General features: G+C 39.4%; 1 protein-coding gene across 40 annotated transcripts in view; it reads right to left on the minus strand.

Moving 5' to 3' along the window:
* The window catches only part of PTPRD (protein tyrosine phosphatase receptor type D), a 1,703,394-nt gene that overhangs the window by 118,067 nt on the left and 1,565,909 nt on the right, over positions 1-19,418 (minus strand). For all 40 annotated transcript variants that reach the window (XM_048850700.2, XM_048850704.2, XM_048850702.2 and 37 more), the window contains 3 exons: positions 17,528-17,618; positions 9,446-9,655; positions 5,844-6,004 (listed from right to left, as the gene is read on the minus strand). In XM_048850700.2, the coding sequence (XP_048706657.1) occupies positions 5,844-6,004; positions 9,446-9,655; positions 17,528-17,618 (462 nt within the window). The remainder of the gene's footprint in view (positions 1-5,843; positions 6,005-9,445; positions 9,656-17,527; positions 17,619-19,418) is intronic.

The following is a 19,418-nucleotide window of genomic DNA, read 5'->3' on the forward strand; positions in this document are numbered from 1 at the left end:
GTGTCTTTTTAAATACTACTCTCCCTTTTTTTCCTCCTGCAGCTGCAAAAGTTTCAACGCTCTCCTTATCATCTCCGTCCCAGAGGCTAGTGCGGATAAGAAGGCAAAAAAACTGCACTCGCGATGAAATGTTCTCTGAGCTAATGCAGTCCTCCCGCACTGAAGTTCCATAGCCTCCTCACCCAGACGCCCAAGAACGCAGTAGGGTGGAGGGGGTGGCTCCGGGCACCCAACCACTCCACCCCAGAGGACTGCCCAAGCAACAGAAAGCTGCCATTCAATAAGTTTTGAAGTGCAGTGTGGCCTTGTCCTTCCCTCCTCCCGTCCTCCACCACCCTACCCGGTGCTTCCCTCCTCCCACACGCCTCCCGGGCTACCTTGGCAGTTATCCCCCTATTTGTGTGACAAATTAATAAAGAATGCATGAATCTGAAACAACAATGACTTTATTGTCTCAGCAAGCAGTGATCAAAGGGGGGAGGTTGGTTGGCTTACAGGGAAGTAGAGTGAACCAAGGGGGCGGGTTTTCGTCAAGGAGAAACAAACAGAACTGTCACACCGTAGCCTGGCCAGTCATGAAACTGGTTTTCAAAGCTTCTCTGATGGGCAGCGTGCCCTGCTGTGCTCTTCTGACCACCCTGGTGTCTGGCTGTGCGTAATCAGTGGCCAGGCTATTTGTCTCAACCTCCCACCCTGCCATAAACGTCTCCCCCTTACTCTCACAGATATTGTGGAGCACAAAGCAAGCAGTAATAACAATGGGAATATTGGTTTTGCTGAAGTCTAACTGAGTCAGTAAACTGCGCCAGTCGCTTTTAAATGTCCAAATGCACATTCTACCACCATTTTGCACTTGCTTAGCCTGTAGCTGAACAGCTCCTGACTACTGTCCAGGCTGTCTCTGTATGGCTTCATGAGCTATGGCATTAAGGGGTAGGCTGGGTTCCCAAGGATAACTATAGGCATTTCAACATCCTCAACAGTTATTTTCTGGTCTGGGAAGTAAGTCCCTTCCTGCAGCTGTTCAAACAGCCCAGAGTTCCTGAAGATGTGAGCATCATGTACCTTTCCCGGCCATCCCACCTTGATGTTGGTGAAATGTCCTTGTGATCCACCAGCGCTTGCAGCACCACTTAGAAGTACCCCTTTCGGTTTATGTACTGGCTGCCAAGGTGGTCCGGTCCCAAGATAGGGATATGCGTTCCATCTATCGCCCCACCACAGTTAGGGAAACCCACTGCAGCAAAACCATCCACTATGACCTGCACATTTCCCAGAGTCACTACCCTGGATAGCAGCAGCTCAGTGATTGCGTTGGCTAATTGGATCACAGCAGCCCCCACAGTAGATTTGCCCACTCCAAATTGATTACCAACTGACCGGTAGCTGTCTGGCATTGCAAGCTTCCACAGGACTATCGCCACTCGCTTGTGAACTGTGAGGGCTGCTCTCATCTTGGTATTCTGGCATTTCAGGGCAGGAGAAAGCAAGTCACAAAGTTCCATGAAAGCGCCCTTTCACATGCGAAAGTTTCGCAGCCATTGGGAATCGTCCCAGACCCGCAACACTGTGCAGTCCCACCAGTCTGTGCTTGTTTCCTGGGCCCATAATCAGCGTTCCATGGCACTGCCACCAGGATGGCCAAATTGCTGGGGCCCATACTTTAGAGAAGTCTGTGTCCATGTCCTCATCACTCTCGTCACTTTGCTGCCGTCGCCTCCTTGCCTGCTTTTGCAGGTTCTGGTTCTGAACGTACAGCAGGATAATGCACGAGGTGTTTACAATGCTCACAACTGCTGTGGTGATCTGAGCGCACTCCATGATTGCCGTGGTATGGCGTCTGCAGGAGAGCAGAGTCGCAGCGGAAGCGGTGGCTGACAACAGATGCCACAAGAATAGATATTTACAGAGAATGAAGAGAGGACCTGTGAGATGGATTCATGAGAGCAGGAGAGCAGAGTTGCAGAGGAAGCAGGAGCCCATGACAGCCAACATGGAGAAATTTGCTATCGAGACAAGAGCAGGAGAGCAGAGTTGCAGCAGAAGTGGTAGTTCGATGATGATGGTTAGCAGTCCTACTGCACTGTCTGCTGAAAGCAGTATGGCATCTGGATGGAAAAAAGGCGTGAAACGATTGTCTGCCATTGCTTTCACGGAGGGAGGGGTGACTGATGATATGTACCCATCAGGCATTGGGAGCTTAATCCAGAATTCCAATGAGCGGCAGAGACTGCGGGAACTGTGGGATAGCTACCCACAGTGCAACTGTCCAAAAGTTGATGCTAGCCACGGTACTGTGGATGCACTCCGCCGACTTAATGTGCTTAATGGGGGGACACACAATCAACTATATAAAATCGCTTCCTAAAAAACTGACTTCTATAAATTCAACCTAATTTCGTAGTGCAGACATAATCATGTAGGATCTCAGAGTGCAACTACATTCGGTGACAGAGGGTGCTGTCCAATAGTTTTCCCATTCATTTTTAGAAGTACTAATCCTCTTGATTTTAGCTTGAATGAAATTTGGCCTGTACTCTGACGGCTGCGGAAGAAAGCCTAAAATCTCTCAGATTTGGCATCTCTCAGCCTCTCATCCTTTCAGCCCGCCACTTAAGACAAACACTGTCCCATTCCTCTTTATGTTGTATGAGGCCCATCTCAGTGGCTTTGGTTCAATCTGGAAAGCTATTTGCAACAGCCTCACAAATAACAAAGGTATCAGACACATACTCCTTGCCTTTGTAGGTAGTAAAAGCTTTGTATTGACCCAGGCCACTTATCTACACTACCTAGGCCTCCTCCAACAGAGGGCTAGGGCTCATCTCTTTAATAAGTCTTTTTACAAATCACTCACCACTGTCCCTACATCATATTAAAATTTAATAACAGTAATCTTGAAATTAGCAGTCCAAGTCTGTTCATAAAGCTGTCTCTGATCAAAAATTCTGGAAAAGAGGCAAGACTCACCCCTGTTTAAGATATCTCCTTGGCTCCTTTCCTGCAACAGACATGGTGTTTATACCCCCACATTTTTTCCCCAATACTGCTTCTCTTTTTGCCATAACAATTTTTGGTTTGCTACTTTTTTACTGAGTAATATGAATTTTCACTATTTCAGACTTCTGACACAGTTCTACTCCTGTTCCAGGGTTAGCTCAGACATTACCTGTGTTTTTTTTTTCTGAAAGTTCCTTAACATCCCAACTACTAAATGATATCTTATATGTTCTTCCTTGCAGACACCAAAGTCTCTGGGCTCTTTTTTGTTTATCAAAGTACTTATAAATTATTCCATGTTTTCAATAGGTTTCAAAGCACTTTGTAGAAGCATACCCATACATGTATTCCTTTTTTTTTTAATATATCCAATATAGCCACACAAATGCCATATCCTAATTGAATTTACCTCTTGATCTAGCTCAAACACAGTTTACATTACTTTATCTGTCCGTAAATGGTTTTAAGTGTAACTTACACAATCCTTATTCACCTCTGAATTTGGCCCAGGGCTACAAAGCCAGACAGCCTGTTTTCAGAAGCAAACGGATATGGAACAAAACTCCAATAAAAATGCTTTAAAACTCTTAACACATTGCTAAAATGTTTTTTGGGGGAAACTGTGGAAAATGCTGAGAATATATGTTGGTGTGACATAAAGGAGTTTGACTGGCATTTGTTTGGGATAACCTACCTAACTTTGTCTCTGGTGAGCTGGGCAGCTACTCATGCCAAAAAAAAAAAAAAAATGGTTCCAGTCCCCTTCAGTGAAGCAAGGGATGTGAGCATTTTGTGTCTATTAAGCCCCCTTTGGTCACACTTTTTTCCCCCTAATTGGGACCCAATTGAACCAATATGACTAAAGGTATGATTTTATACTGATTTTGCTAAACTGGTGCAATTTTGTCCGGGGGCACTCTTACATCAGTTTAAACCTGGCTTGCATCAGTTTAGCGTGCATATTCACAGAAACAAGCTGAGATAAACACTTATATGTTGATACAGCTGCATCCACAATAGGGAGTTGCACCAATTTAAATGTGGCAATTTCTCATATTAATTTTGTTAAACTGGTACATAATTATATGTAGACAATCCCTTGAACTTTAAAAAATACAGATGGGAATCCACTCAAACATCCCAAACACACAAACTAGTGCTACTAGTAAATAAAAAATGCACAACATGCCTTCTATATTTTGCATATGGGACTCCCTTCACTCTTGACCAAGAAATTTTTATGTGCTCATGTGGTGTACCTCTACAGCTTTTTGGAAACACACTGTGAAGGACATAATTATGGGTGTAATCAATATTCCCAGGGTGAATATTGGATCTGCCTTATATTTTGGTGGGGTTTGTTTTGTTCGAATAGCTTTGGAGATATTGTATTTGAGATAACCGAAGTAGTGACATGAATTGAGTATTTCACTTCCAGCCTGTTTCCAATTACCAGTTTTTGTAATGACTGATAGTCAGAAGGAGGGGCTCACAAGGTAGGTACTAACAGAAACTTTCAAGAGGCATAACATCTGCAAGAAACAGAATGACTTCTGTGCTGCTATATGATTATGATCCGAACGGTCATCTTTATAAATATATGTCTGTTTGGATTCCGAAACAGAGGTTGCCTCAGGACTGTTCTTTACGCTGAACAGAGTATTTCTCTTTCAGAAACCTGAAGGCCTCTGCATTCATCTTCAGCTGCTTCAGACTGCAGACATTTTGGGGGAAAATCCAGGTAGTTTGAGGCTTATGAAGATTTTTTTATTCGTTGTCAAGATTTTTTTCATCAGAAATAGGTACAATTACAATCCTATTGCTTTGCAGAAAATAATTTCATTAAATATAGAGTATTTTAAAAAAATACATCCCCACATGTTTACTGCTTCCTCAGATTTTCATGGGTAGTTTTAGGCAGAAATATTAGAGGCTTAACGATGGCTCAGTCACGAACAATTGTACATTACCGATATACTTTCAAAACTGTTTTGGGTAAAGAAAAAAACTTTGAATCTGGGCTTCTGACCACCTTGGGTCTTCCTCTCCTCCATCTTCCACATTGTTCCACATTGACATTTGTGCAAAGTAGGTGTAAAAAGCTAAGAAGCTTAAATGATAGTACTGTACACAGACTTTGCCTGTACTTTGCACAGGTATAAATGACTGAACAAGGTATAAGGCAGTGGAGAATTGACCCTCATATAATGGCAAAACCTAGATCTGTGTCTTGTGCAGCATGATGTAACATACAGGATGAAAAAAGAATCAGCAAATGACTCCTCAAGTTTATGATCAGATTCCAGTGTTAGTAGTAAATGATTACTGGTTACATTGTTAATCCTGGTGTACAGGAAAACATATACATACATGGCCAAACTGAGGCCTGATTTCAGGAGGCACAACTCCAGTTACTTTTAGGGAGATGAGAATTGTGTCTGTTCACACCAGGATTGAATGTAACCCATAACGTATTACCATTGCAATATTAAATAGGTAAGTAAAGAAAGTGAAATGATTATATGGATACATGTGTACACATACACTAATGTACATATATATGTAAAATACAAAAACATTTTTAATACCACAAATGGTAATACAGTGTCATCAGCAAAAGAGTGACACCAAATCACTATAACTATAGGGAAAACTCAAAGTATCTTTTCAGTTCTATAGAAACTAAATAAAATTTCTTAAAAAAATAAAGCAAGAATCCATAGAATGACATCTAATATGTAGAGTATGGCACAACAACATTTTATCTGATCCTACGTTGTCTTAAAATGATCTAAATATCTAGAAGTCACCTTAGTTTAAAAAGAACTATTTGGTAAACTTACCTTTTATAAAGAAGTATAGCTATAACAATACAGATGATAAACACCACTGCGAGAACTGGTCCTACTACCCAAATCAAGCCCTCTTCTTCATCTGTAATTGGCTGGGGATCGAGATCCATTGACACAACAGGATCAGAATATGGGCTGGTTGCATACATGGTCTGTAAGAAAATGATGATTCTATTCAACGATAAAGTAATGGGGGCATGAGAAATAACTGTGTTAGAACTAAATAAATGTATATGGAATATAATGGCATTATAATATCTGTTATTATTTTTCAAATCCTAAACTATATAGATTAAAATGTAAATAATTTATTATTATTACTATTTTATTTATATTGTACCAAAAGTGTGATAGGTGTATACAGAGAAATGAGGAGACAAGGTCTCTGCCCAGAAGCTTTCACAATCTCAGTGGGTAATGTAATGATGAAGAATTGGGGAGATGATGTAACAGAAGAAAGCGAATGAATAGCAAAGTAGTGTATGATTTGTTTGTTCACTTCTTTGTTTTGTTTGCACTTCTGGGAAGGGAAGAGGGAACAAGAATTTAAACGCTTCCTGGAAGAGGTGTGAAAGAACTGAAAGAGTAGAGGATAGAATTATTGTGGACAATCAGGAAGGCCGTGTTAAATATAGGGATTTGTGGGCCCTCAGGCGACAGTAGTATGCAGCTTGGTCAGAAACAATGGGACAAAGTGGAGAGTGTAGAGAGGCAACAACAGAGAGCTAGATAGGAGCTAAGTGGGTTCGGGACTTGAAGGCAAGGGGAGAGACTATGAAGAGAGGCTGAACATGGACAGAGCAGAAGAAAAGCTAGATTACTTTGGAAGCAATGTAGCTGAGATAAAATGAAAGCTGGATAAGGGTTTAAGCAAAGAAAATGTAGAGAAATGGACAGATTATGAAGATGTTGTAGAGACAGAGGTCTATTACGGGCAAAAGAGATAGAGAGGAGTCACAGATGAATTCAGAGCCTGTAGCAGAGCAAGGATGTGGAGTTGTCAAGGGTAACCGAGAAGAGGGGAGGAATGAGGAATGCTAGGCAGAGGATGAGGAGCTCAGTTTTTGCCAGACTAAGATGGAGTGGCTGAAGGCTGTGCTTTTTCCAGCCATGCTAATTGTGTCATCTCAGTTCCTGACAGGCCACTTTATGAAATACTCCGTTCATTTGGGAGCTTTGCTTAACCAAACTGTGGTTAGAGTCACATCAGGGTGTCAGCACTAATGAAGCAAGAAGGAGGAAACTTGATGGCAACTTTATATGTGATGCAGGCCTTAGCAATGACACCATGAAGAAAGAAGTTTTCACTTCGGATTAGATAATTATTAATTTCACAGGTCAGAAAAATTTGAATACAGACATGGTTACATCTGAAAATTGCTGTAAACAGTTTTCTAGTTGCAATAAAAAAATGATTACGCAGTACTGACCAATGATGTTCAATTGTCTTGTCATATAAGTGAATAAATGTGTTAATATGAATAAAAACATTTAGAAACTGACAATATGAAACTGACAACGGTTGTCTGTGGGACAAGCAAGCACAAATCATTTACCATTTGCTGTTGTTTTTTATAACAAGTTTTCTTCTAAGGTATGAAGAGTTGTTTAATCATCTGTGTTCCATCATCCTGCTTAAAGGAATCTTGACCTAAGTATTTTTCTGCTTTAATGTTAATTGAAGATGCAAGAAATTCTGCTATTGCAATATTACTTGGCCTTCAGCCTCTCTTTCCTGAGCAGATAGAACCAAATGCTGAAGCCAAAATGTGATAACAAACTACCCTATGCAAATAGGCTGAACCAAAGAAGAGATATGAAATCCTTGATGTCTACTTTTATGTATAGGCATTGTTCATACTGTTAGATTTTTAAGACAAATCTATTTGCTGATCACTTGTAAATACTTAGAGTTCTGTGCAGGAGAAATACTCGACTAGAGTGCAAGATTCAAACTCTAGCAGGCTCTGGAACCGTAAGAGGGGAACAGATGTGTTGAGAACAGAGAGCAATGGAGCATGGGACGTAGATGCTCATTTATCTGAACTCTCTTTCTTCCCCACGGCCAGATCGGTAACTACAAAATCCTATTGCAGATTCTGGATGCCATGACAAAACAAACTTAATTTGCCAGTGAGCCCTCCTTCTAAGGCCTGTGCACCTATGAAGACCACAGATAAATTCCGTTATATTAGGTATTTAAGTTGTAAACATCCAAACCAAACCTTTTTGTGTTCATTTATCTTTAAGGCAGTCACAGTCCCAAAATCAACAATGTTAGACATTACAGCCTTAGTTAATATATAAAATTACTGAAGGAGCAAAACTTTTCAAAGAAAAGATTGAATCTTAGTATGGGTAATTTGTGAGTATAGCTTTTCAGATATCTAACTTTCTACCTAAAAGCTTTCCTCTTTTTCAACTTTGAGATTTAATGACATGAAGCCTATGCTTAATTCAGAAGGACACTGGCTCTTCTATCACCAGCTGTAAATCATCATTTAGTCACTTTTTTGGTTAACTTTTCAGTGGTGTGTAGGATTTTATTAATTAACAGATTTTCCATTCCACTGACACAGTCTTTGCAATCACTGTAAGACAGAAAGAGGAAAAGAGAAACTTTTGTTCTATATCAGAATGTCCTTAAAGCAGTTGTTCCATTTTCAAATGAAGCCACAAGTGATAAGTAGACTAATGAGAACTTCCTCCTTGTTTTCAAGTAAATAAACTCTCCACACATTTAAGGCATTGCCAGACACTGGAGGTCTTTGACTAGACTTCCGATTACTGCTACAGTAGGTTAAACTGGCTGAGCCCAGCAAATGTATATGTCAGTTTTAGGAATCAATTAGAAAGACACCATGCAATATATTGCATGTTCAAATGTTAATGAATGAAGCAGCATCTTTCCACAATCCTATTTCTATCTTAAATTATTTTTTTACTGTTTTACTTGCAGCTAAAACAACTCAAGCATAAAGGGACATAAGAATAAGATGAATTACATAATGGGAAGAGACAACTCATTATTTAAATTCCCTCAGGAATTATCCTTATTATTGCATTATTTTCTAACTTTCGTACATTTCACTGATAAAGTTGGTAGCAAATTACTATAATTGGAGAAGCTAGCTGTTCATGTCTCTGATTAGACAGATCTTTCCAAAGATTTTTTGGTAACAAACACCATTGTCTCAATGGCAGTCCCCAGGCAAGAAAGGAACTTTTTTTAAATTGTGAAAGATATTGCTGTGAAGCTCATGCCTCAGTAGTTGCATCACAGGTCTCATGAAGCAAGGCCTGTAATTTGCAAAGGATCAAAATAGTGCTAATAAAAGGTGATCTTTACCCTTCAGTTACAGAAGCAAACAACACATTAAAATGCATGCAGAACTATTACCTTCTAGCTTGAGAGATCACTGGAAATAAGCAAGGAAAGACGCTGACTTTTGAAAAGCACTGACATACCCTGTAGATAGCTGACCTTGTGTGAGTGGACAGAGGAATGATCGTATGAACAAATAGTATAAGAAATGAGTGAAGGTAAACTTAGGAATAAAAACAACAACAGCAAAAACATTCAGCTAACTTACAGATTCAGAGTGCTCCATTACAGCCAAAACAAAGAAGACATATTCTTGACCGCTTTGGAGTTGCTTATTCTCAAAGCCACCATACTGCTTTTTATCCCCCAGGGTAAACTCAGTAGGAAGAACTTCAAAGTGAGCTGCAATGTATGGCTTTAATTCAACTTCTCTCCCAAAACGAATGCTTCTGCGTTTCCTAACTATCTCCTTAAGTAGCTGTGGGGAAGAAAGAATGAGAGAGAGAGAGAGACAACAGAAAGATAACTGTAAACAACATTAATGTAACTTACTGACAGTTTAATGGGAAAACTTAATTTAGGGCCAGGAACTATCAAAATACCATTTATTGTCATTTCATGGTGCATGTCAGCATCACTAAATCTCAGCTCTTGCAATCCTTAATTTTTTGGCCTTTCCTGTTAAGATAAGATACTAAATTGCATTTGCACTGCTCAGATTATGAACATGGATCAACTAGATCAATTTTCAGTGCTTGATATCATTGTCCACCCTAATAAAACCCTACAGAATTAAGTTCTAGAATGTATTACACCCTTTCTCTGAAAAACAAAGACAATTTGTTGCATAATTTTTTTATATGTATGCAGTATCCATACTGTGACCTCCAACTTAATACAGCGAATCCCAATAAAGCTGTTGGTGGATGTGATTGCAGAGCCATTGGCCATTATCTTTGAAAACTCATGGCAATCGCGGGAGGTCCCGGAAGACTGGAAAAAGACTAATGTAGTGCCCATCTTTAAAAAAGGGAAGGAGGAGGATCCTGGGAATTACAGGCCAGTCAGCCTCACCTCAGTCCCTGGAAAAATCATGGAGCAGGTCCTCAAGGAATCAATTCTGAAGCACTTAGAGGAGAGGAAAGTGATCAGGAACAGTCAGCATGGATTCACCATGGGCAAGTCATGTATGACTAATCTAATTGCCTTCTATGACGAGATAACTGGCTCTGTGGATGAGGGGAAACGAGTGGACATGTTGTTCCTTGACTTTAGCAAAGCTTTTGACACCGTCTCCCACAGTATTCTTGCCAGCAAGTTCAAGAAGTATGGGCTAGATGAATGGACTAGAAGGTGGATAGAAAGCTGGCTAGATTGTCGGGCTCAACAGGTAGTGATCAATGGCTCCCTGTCTAGTTGGCAGCCAGTATCAAGTGGAGTGCCCCAAGGGTCGGTCCTCGGGCCGGTTTTGTTCAATATCTTCATTAATGATCTGGAGGATGGTGTGGATTGCACCTTCAGCAAGTCTGCAGATGACACTAAACTGGGAGGAGAGGTAGATACGCTGGAGGGTAGGGATAGGATACAGAGGGCCCTAGACAAATTAGAGGATTGGGCCAAAAAAAAGTCTGATGAGGTTCAACAAGGACAAGTGCAGAGTCCTGCTCTTAGGACGGAAGAATCCCATGCATGGCTACAGACTAGGGATCAAATACCTAGGCAGCAGTTCTGCAGAAAAGGACCTAGTGGTTACAGAGGACAAGAAGCTGGATATGAGTCAACAGTGTGTCCTTGTTGCCAAGAAGGCCAATGGCATTTTGGGATAAGTAGGGGCATTGCCAGAAGATAGAGGGACATGATTGTTCCCCTCTATTCGACATTGGTGAGACTTCATCTGGAGTGCTGCGTCCAGTTTTGGGCCCCACTCTACAAGAAGGATGTGGAAAAATTGGAAAGAGTCCAGCGGAGGGCAACAAAAAGGATTAGGGGACTGGAACACATGACTTATGAGGAGAGGCTGAGGGAACTGGGATTGTTTAGTCTGCAGAAGAGAAGAATGAGGGGGGGATTTGATAGCTGCTTTCAACTACTTGAAAGGGGGTTCCAAAGAGGATGGCTCTACACTGTTCTCAGTGGTAGCAGATGACAGAACAAGGAGTAATAGTCTCAAGTTGCAGTGGGGGAGATTTAGGTTGGATATTAGGAAAAACTTTTTCACTAGAAGGGTGGTGAAACACTGGAATGCGTTACCTAGGGAGGTGGTGGAATCTCCTTCCTTAGAAGTTTTTAAGCTCAGGCTTGACAAAGCCCTGGCTGGGATGATTTAGTTGGGGATTGGTCCTGCTTTGAGCAGGGGGTTGGACTAGATGACCTCTTGAGGTCCCTTCCAATCCTGATATTCTATGATTCTATAAAGCATATGAACTTCCCTTTGAGGAAGGAATATTGAAAATAATATAAAATTGAAAAAAAAAATCCCATCCTGTGAAACTCAGGCTTCATTACCTAGGTTTCATTTTTCAGGGGGACTTTCTAAAATGCAAACACTATCTTTCTAGCACCATTCTGTAATACGAAGAGATTAGAACACAAATAACAACATCCATTTTCACAAAATAGTCCATTGGATTTCTATAACAGCTTTCATCTGAAGCTCTCCAAGAACTTTACAAATAATAAATTTCACACCCTCAGTGAGGGAGGTATAATTAAATTCATTTTACAGATGACTAAATGCAGGCAGAGAAAGTTTAAGGGCATGGTTTCTTGATGCACTTATCACCCACAATTCCAACTGAAGTCAACAGAAGTTTCAGATGCTCATCATCACTAAAATCAACCTCTAAACAACTTGTTCAAGGTCACACAGCACTTCAGTGGAAGAGCCAGGAACTGAACCCCAGAGTCCTAACAACCAGACCACTTTCCACCACAACAGTTAAGCGCCAGAACTTACATACTCAACGGAGACATAAACTGTATAGCCTGCCTTTCAAAATGTAAACTTCCTTTACCCCATTAAATATTTGCTCTGACGAACAAAGCCAAAATATACATCAGGGTATTTGGCAGTAAGGTTAAATACTAGCTCATGTTTGTATGTTAACTAATAAATGAAATAAAACCTAGCTGGTAAAGCCACTGATTAATTACCTATTTAAATGGCCAAATGCTTATTCAATATCTTTTATCACATTGGATATACTGACATTAAACAGATACTAATTTGACTTGTTTAGAAATAGCCTGAAGTTTTCCTGCTTGACAAGTGATGACTGCTAAGAGTGTTCCATCGTTTTTCACCCATGAAACTTATTCATTGTCCTATTTTAAAGTAAAAGCAACAGACTCAGTCTCCAACCTTATATTCCTCCAAGGTCACACGGTTATTTTGAGTTTTTCTGCTCACAGACAAAACAAACAAAATGGGTAAGTTTTCACTACTTTGTTAAGTGCAGAAGGCAAGTCTCCAGGGGAAAGTTACAGATCAGTAGCAAAGAGATTAAAATGTAATTTCTAGTATATATTTTCATTTTAAAAATACACTTAGGGAAGATCTAGTTGCACCCACTTTTTCAGTATTGTCCTGCAACTTAGATGGCATTTCTTTTTGCCATCCCCGAAAATGGAACAAGTATTTCCTAATTATGCAGCAAACAATCCAAAAGCACACAAACAAGCAACCACTCCTTTCTCTTAAACTTAACTCACTACTAAAACAAAGTTTGTTAACACTGATTATCTGAACATGCCAGTTCATTACAATTTTGAATCTCAAACGGGTTAAAATTAGAAACGGGTCCAAGCTGCACAATTTCGATACAAACTTCCTTAAAGGTTAGGGGTGTTTGGATACTGGGCTCTGCGCTGCTCCATTACAGAGATCAGCTTAGTGACCAGGTATGGAGTTCAGATACAAGGCCTGATTCCTCATCATGTTGCACATGCTTTATGTTGGTGTGATTTTTTGATTTCAGTGGAGTTACACATAAAAACTAGTGTAATGGACCCCTCGATCTGAAAATGAACTTCCCAAGCATTTGAAGGTGTTGGATCCTTGTAAATGACTCTGCTGTAAAATGACATTATTGTATTCTAAAATGTCATTTAGAAACAACTCTGGTGATTTTTTCACATTATCTTTTATTTAATGTGCATCCAGAATAATTTTCAGGTGACCCTCACTTGTGTAAAAGTGAGGACTGCAGTGGGTAATAGACCAATCTTGGAGCCGATTAATGTTACTTTTATTTAGTTGTTTTTGAGGGCCACTCTCCCTTTTTAAAGAAAAAAACCCAACCTTCTGATTGCTTCACATGTGTCAGTACTAGGTAGAGTAGGTAGCAACAGGAGAGGGGGAGCAGAGGCTGCCTGAACATTAGCCCTGTATGCTGTTGCTTCTAACAGCAGCAGCTCGGAGCAGATCTGCTGAGGGAGGTATTCTTTCATGATGACATATGCCCCCAAGGCATCTGCTAGTGAGATTCTGAAGAAGCATTCACCCCCTAAAATATGTACATGCCTTTCCACAGCTCTGCTCCCAGAGATGCTTTCATCAGCTGCTAGGAACACTCTGCTATTTCTCTCTCCCTTCCTAGCTTCATCTCAGAGTGGAGTTTCATGGGCGAGAGAGGGCTGGGGAGGGGTAAACCAGGATAAAGTCACTCCCAGCAGTGGATGAAAAAGACCACTGAGAAGAAAGCTTAGTTATATACCTGGCAGGCAGGGGAAGTTGAAGGCAGTTTGGCAGCTGGCTTCAATATATATACACCCACCTTTCCATAGGCAGTTCCATTTGCCTGCTTCCTAACCTCAGGTCCAGCTCCTTTGGGTACTTGGGAGGGTGGGGTGTTTTTACTGACTGATGGTCCACAAACATCAGTATATTTATACAAAGAGGAGTATATGCTTCCAACCACCCTTTAAGATGAAGAGTGAGATTTTCAAAGGAGTCATAGGGGACCAATCTCCACTGGCATTCAATGGCATTAGCTCACCTTACTCCTTCTACCACACCACCTTTGAAAATCCCAGCCAATTTTTTTGTTCCCCATCTTTCCAGTTCGTATTATAATTATAATTTGGGTTTTAGACCTTTCATAAACCACTGCACATCGGTGGATGTTTGTCAATCAAGGCCAGTTAAACAGCTCTGTGTGTGAATGGAAATCTGGTTTACAAAATCTATTCCACATGACTGAATAGACCCCAAGTGCACCCTTGCTATCATTCATATTTCAGATATAGGTGATGTTTTTGCCATATGTCATTAACATCACACTTCTCCCCAGTGATACTTTAGAACAGGACTAGGTTGAAAAGCTTTGAATTCATTTAAGACTTAACATCTATTTCTGTGTTGCTGGTTTTTTTCATTATTCCTTGAAACTTACAAAAATTCTCCTAAATAATGTTTAAATCCAAATCATAACATCTGCCATTCGTATTGCTTTTACAAACATGACGTATTTACTCTGTGTCACCAAGTCTCATAACAACTAAATATCTTTATGACTATATGCATTTTTCAAAATCCAATGGCCATAAACTAACAATGAAGTTGTGGTTTCTGACCAAGCAAAATAACAGTTTACTCTGCTTGAATCAACTGCAAGAACCCAGAGTGAAATTCTGGTCCAGTTGAAGTCAATGGCAAAACACTCAATAACTTCAATGGAGCCTGAATTTCAACCCCAGTTTCTGGTATATTTTTTCTCCCTGGTAGCTTTCAAACTTATAATATCTGTCGAACTAGTGGCCTTGTCTTGCACCCTTGCTTTTCACCCTCCACTACCTCTGACTTCAATCAGAGCTGACAGTGCATGGCACCTTGTACATTCAGAACACTAAGGTAAGTGTGAGTACAGTCTTCTTGACTGGTAGATTATGGATTTACTGCTCCAAAACCACCTGCTACTGAGGTCTGTTTGGCTAACCTATTTCTGTAAAGCATTTGGAGGTATCTAGCATATTGAGTAACTCCCTGTGCAATATATCCCAAACCTAGATATCTAAGGATGCAGTAGAGACAAAACCCACAAATTCCCCTAGCTCACCTTCATAAAGACCTAATCATTTGTCAGCAGTTTGATTTAGAAGTTTGGTGAGTTTTCTTCTCATAGGTGCATTTTAGCCTTTATTTGTGTCACTGCTTTCTTAAGTTGGTCAGGGAAAGACTACATAATAACAATATAAAGTTCTTATTTTCCCAGGTAGGGGGACTAAACCCTTCAAGCATCAGAAATTGAATGAGAAAGCATGAAGTGCAGCCACTGCCAGCTTTTGATTTTATTCCCCCTTCTCAAGAGTTACTACATATATTGAAGGCAATTGCAAAAGATATATCAAGGGCTTTAGTTCTTTATCAGAAATAATTTTCATTTTCCAGTCAATGCATATCTTATTTCTTCCACCATTAATTCTACAATGTGGTCTCAATTATATCAGTAAAAAAGTAGGAAATAGCCCATCCTGACCCAAATATTTCTGAATTAATAAATGTTCTTTATCAAACTATTATACAGATTAATGCACCACAACTTGCAGAATGATTAAAATGACCCTTTGTTATGGGAATCAGTAGCACAGACCCGTAGAATTTTATTGCAACAAAGTTCAATGTCATCCTGAACTCACACTTATCTACTGTTGTTGCTGAATCTGACTGTGGATTTTGGAGGTTAAAATTGGGCGGTAATAGTAAATCAATTTTCCATTACTGAATGGGTCTTTCCAGGGAAATTTTATTGTTTAACTACATTTGATGTAATCTAGGACTGCGTCAAGACACTGATAGCCTTTACAACAGCTCTTTCAAAGGAAAGACATTCATGGTTCAAGCAAGTGTACTCCACGTTTTGAATCCAATTCTGATCAAAACAAAAAGAAGACACTGCTGTAAACTGCTTAAAAACTGATTAAAATAATGAAGAATATTTCAGGCTTTAATTGCTTACTCACCAGCAACCATGTCTTCCTTTGAATAACTTAATAAGAACAACTAAATCTTTTTCATTCTTCTGATGAAGGATTACTATTTTCCTGCTGTTGCAGATAATTTTCTTTTCTGGTCACTGAAGCAATTAAAAACTCCCAATTATTGGACAAGATTATTGAAAACACTTTCCTAAATTGACCTACAATAGATGCCCAGAATGAGGAATTACCTCTTGTTTTCTTTGCCCCTTGGAGTTCAGGTCACAGAAAACATATTTGGGCAGTGGGGGTAGGGAAAAAGTGTGGTGACCACTTGCTGAATGAGTACTTCCTGGTGCTGTTTTATGGAGAACCAATGGCAACTCCATTACAGAATACTCTTTACCATGATGAAAGGAAAAGGGGAAAGTATACAGGGCTTGACCCAAAGCCTGCTGAATTGAATGGAAAGACTCCAAATGACTTCAGTGGGCTTTGATTAAGTCCATAGGGAGCAAATAGGAGATTCTCTGTCATGAAAATGTGGGGATATTATCTGCACCAGTTACAACACCAATGAGTGTGGCCTCAAACCCTGGAGAGATATAAAAATAATAATGATAATGATATATAGTTCTCATACAGTGCTTTTCATCTAGAGATCCCAAAGCACTTCACAAAGATGGTCAGGATCACTACCCCCAGTTTACAGACACGGAAAATGAGGACAGATTAAATTACATTCAATGCAGACATAGAAGAAATCTACACTAGGCTGGCTAGAAGTAATACTAGATCAAAATAAATAAAGTATTTAGTTGTTTTTCTGAAATTAAGTCACTATACTCTGTTCTTTGGAGTATGGCGCTTATATTGCTAATTGGTGACACACGGTTGTTTTCTCCTATGTGGTTTCTAATTTCGGAATATAGAGTACCATGAGAATAGAGAATACTGCAAACATTTCCTAATCAGCAGTATTACAGTATGTGAGAAACAGGTAAAAAGACCACAAGGTAAGTCAAGTGTTAAACAGCAGTGCAAATTGCAATTTAGCATTTGTTACATCCTTAGCAAACAGCCCACTAATCAACTGGACCTTTACTGGAGTTCATATCAATGGTGATTAAGTTTTTGCTGACAACTCATTTCACCTTATGCACTTTTGCTTTATGCTTTACAAAAGGTAAAGAATAAAATATTAGTGCCAACAAAGATCAGACAGTTTGGGTGCTTTATTGAAACTTAATGTCTTTAATGTCTTCTAATTTAAGTAATTAGATCTTTTTTTCCACCCCCAGAGGGTAACTCAATCCAAAGATAAAATATCCAGACAACTAAACTCGCTGAAATCAGTGTATTAGTGGGATGCAATCATTAAAATATTTTAATTAATAAAACAGAAACAGAAACAGTCAAAACAGAAATACTGTACCTCATCTAACTCCATTTCATCCGGACTTTCCCATGGTTTGATAAACTTTCCATGAGACTTCTTCAAAGGCACAATTACTATATAATAACCTCTGTAAAGGAAGTAATAGATAACAATGAGGTCTAAATCGAGTAAGTGGATAAGTCAAAAGGGTTGGATCTGAGTTTAAAGCCAACTTCTTTGGAGAGAGAGAACTGTGCTGAAATAAAGGCAAATTTTGTATATGAAATGTTGCTACAATCTCTCAGATATAACTGCAAAAAGGCTCTTGTACACTACAGAGGCTCTTGCAAACAAACAGACAATAAATTCTAGTGTACAGCATTTGACAAACAAATGGCACTAATTACCTGCTTTTTCATCTAAACACATAAATATTTATATGAAACTATAATTATATTATTTCATAATGCCTACATGGTTGACTGCAGTTTATTATCTCATTTTAAATGTAACAGGCATGGGACACTTGTGCCCTGCCAGCATTCTAAGCATATGGAAACCAATAAGCTGAAACTTATTACTGGATTTTTCAAAAGCCCATTTACCATCACACACTTCTCCCAATTTTCATGTATAATGGGAATGAGATGGTAACATAATGTGTTTGTTGATCCTGCTACTATTATCGTACTATAGTATTATATAGCTAAAATACAAAACTGGCCAATAATATATAATAAGAAGGGTATGTATGGGGGAGTTAAGAATACATTATATATCTATAATGGGTAAGTGTGTGTATATATATATATATATACACACACATACACACATATATATTAATCTTAAAAGACACCCCCCTTTACTTCATACTATAAATTATCATGAACAAGTTCTGTATCTGCCCAACCTATAGTTCATTATAGTGGAATAGGTAACCCAACCATCTGGCTTTCTTCACAGTCAGGACTTTAAAGCAAAATACACTCCCAATTCACTAGTCAACCATTCCCCTGAAAAACATCCTCTTCTCTTCTCCTAGAGAGAATTTTCGGTAAATGACATTTTTCAGTATAATTGAGATGAGGCAGCACTGTTTTATTTTTTGTTCCCAGATTGTCTCCTTCTCATTTCCTCCCACCAAACCAGAATATATGTCAAGCAGGTTTATCATTTCATATTAGTGTGCAGAACTGAGGAAACAGAGTGATAACAATAGATATTATATATTTTCTTAATATATTTGTCAAAAAACCACTTATTCTTTGTTTCAATAGCAGAGAGGATAGGGGAGAGTAGTTGCCTTCCTTTGCCCCGATAATGACAGATCTCATATTCAAGGTATCTTCGTGTCCTCCATTAATGACTAGTAATAGAAGATAAGGCTGAAGGACCATGGACAATCTTCACCTATCCTGGCCTGCCATTTTTTATGGCTGATTATCCATTTTTCTTTCTGCCACAGTGGCTGTCTGTTCATTTCACTCATTGCTAGGAATACAGTTGAACAGCCTCCTCTGAAGCAATTAGTAAGAGAATCCATAACCATCCTTCTCCATGGCCCTATACAAAGAGCTCAGTCTAAACCAGCCTATGAAGTAACCATCTCAATGGAGCTCCTTCAATCTGGATCTCCCTTTTGGCAGCACATGAAAACACTCCTAGAGATAAAGGAGTTATATGTTGTAACATGGCTGCGCTTTTTTATTGCTATACAAAATGCTTAAATGTATTAAAATTCCCTTTAAAAAATATCAAGGGCCTAATTTTCAAAGAGCATCAACAACGATAATTGATACCAAGAGGAAGTGTAGGTACTTGGCTCTCTCTCTAAGTACCACAGACCTATGAATGCTCTTTACCAATCCCAGCCCATAATAATTCTATCCTAGATTTGTGAAACAAAACATGTGCATGAGTCTATAACGACGAGAGGGGGCTGACTAAA

The sequence above is a fragment of the Caretta caretta genome, chromosome 5 (assembly GCF_965140235.1).
Source record: "Caretta caretta isolate rCarCar2 chromosome 5, rCarCar1.hap1, whole genome shotgun sequence".
Taxonomy (NCBI): domain Eukaryota; kingdom Metazoa; phylum Chordata; order Testudines; family Cheloniidae; genus Caretta; species Caretta caretta.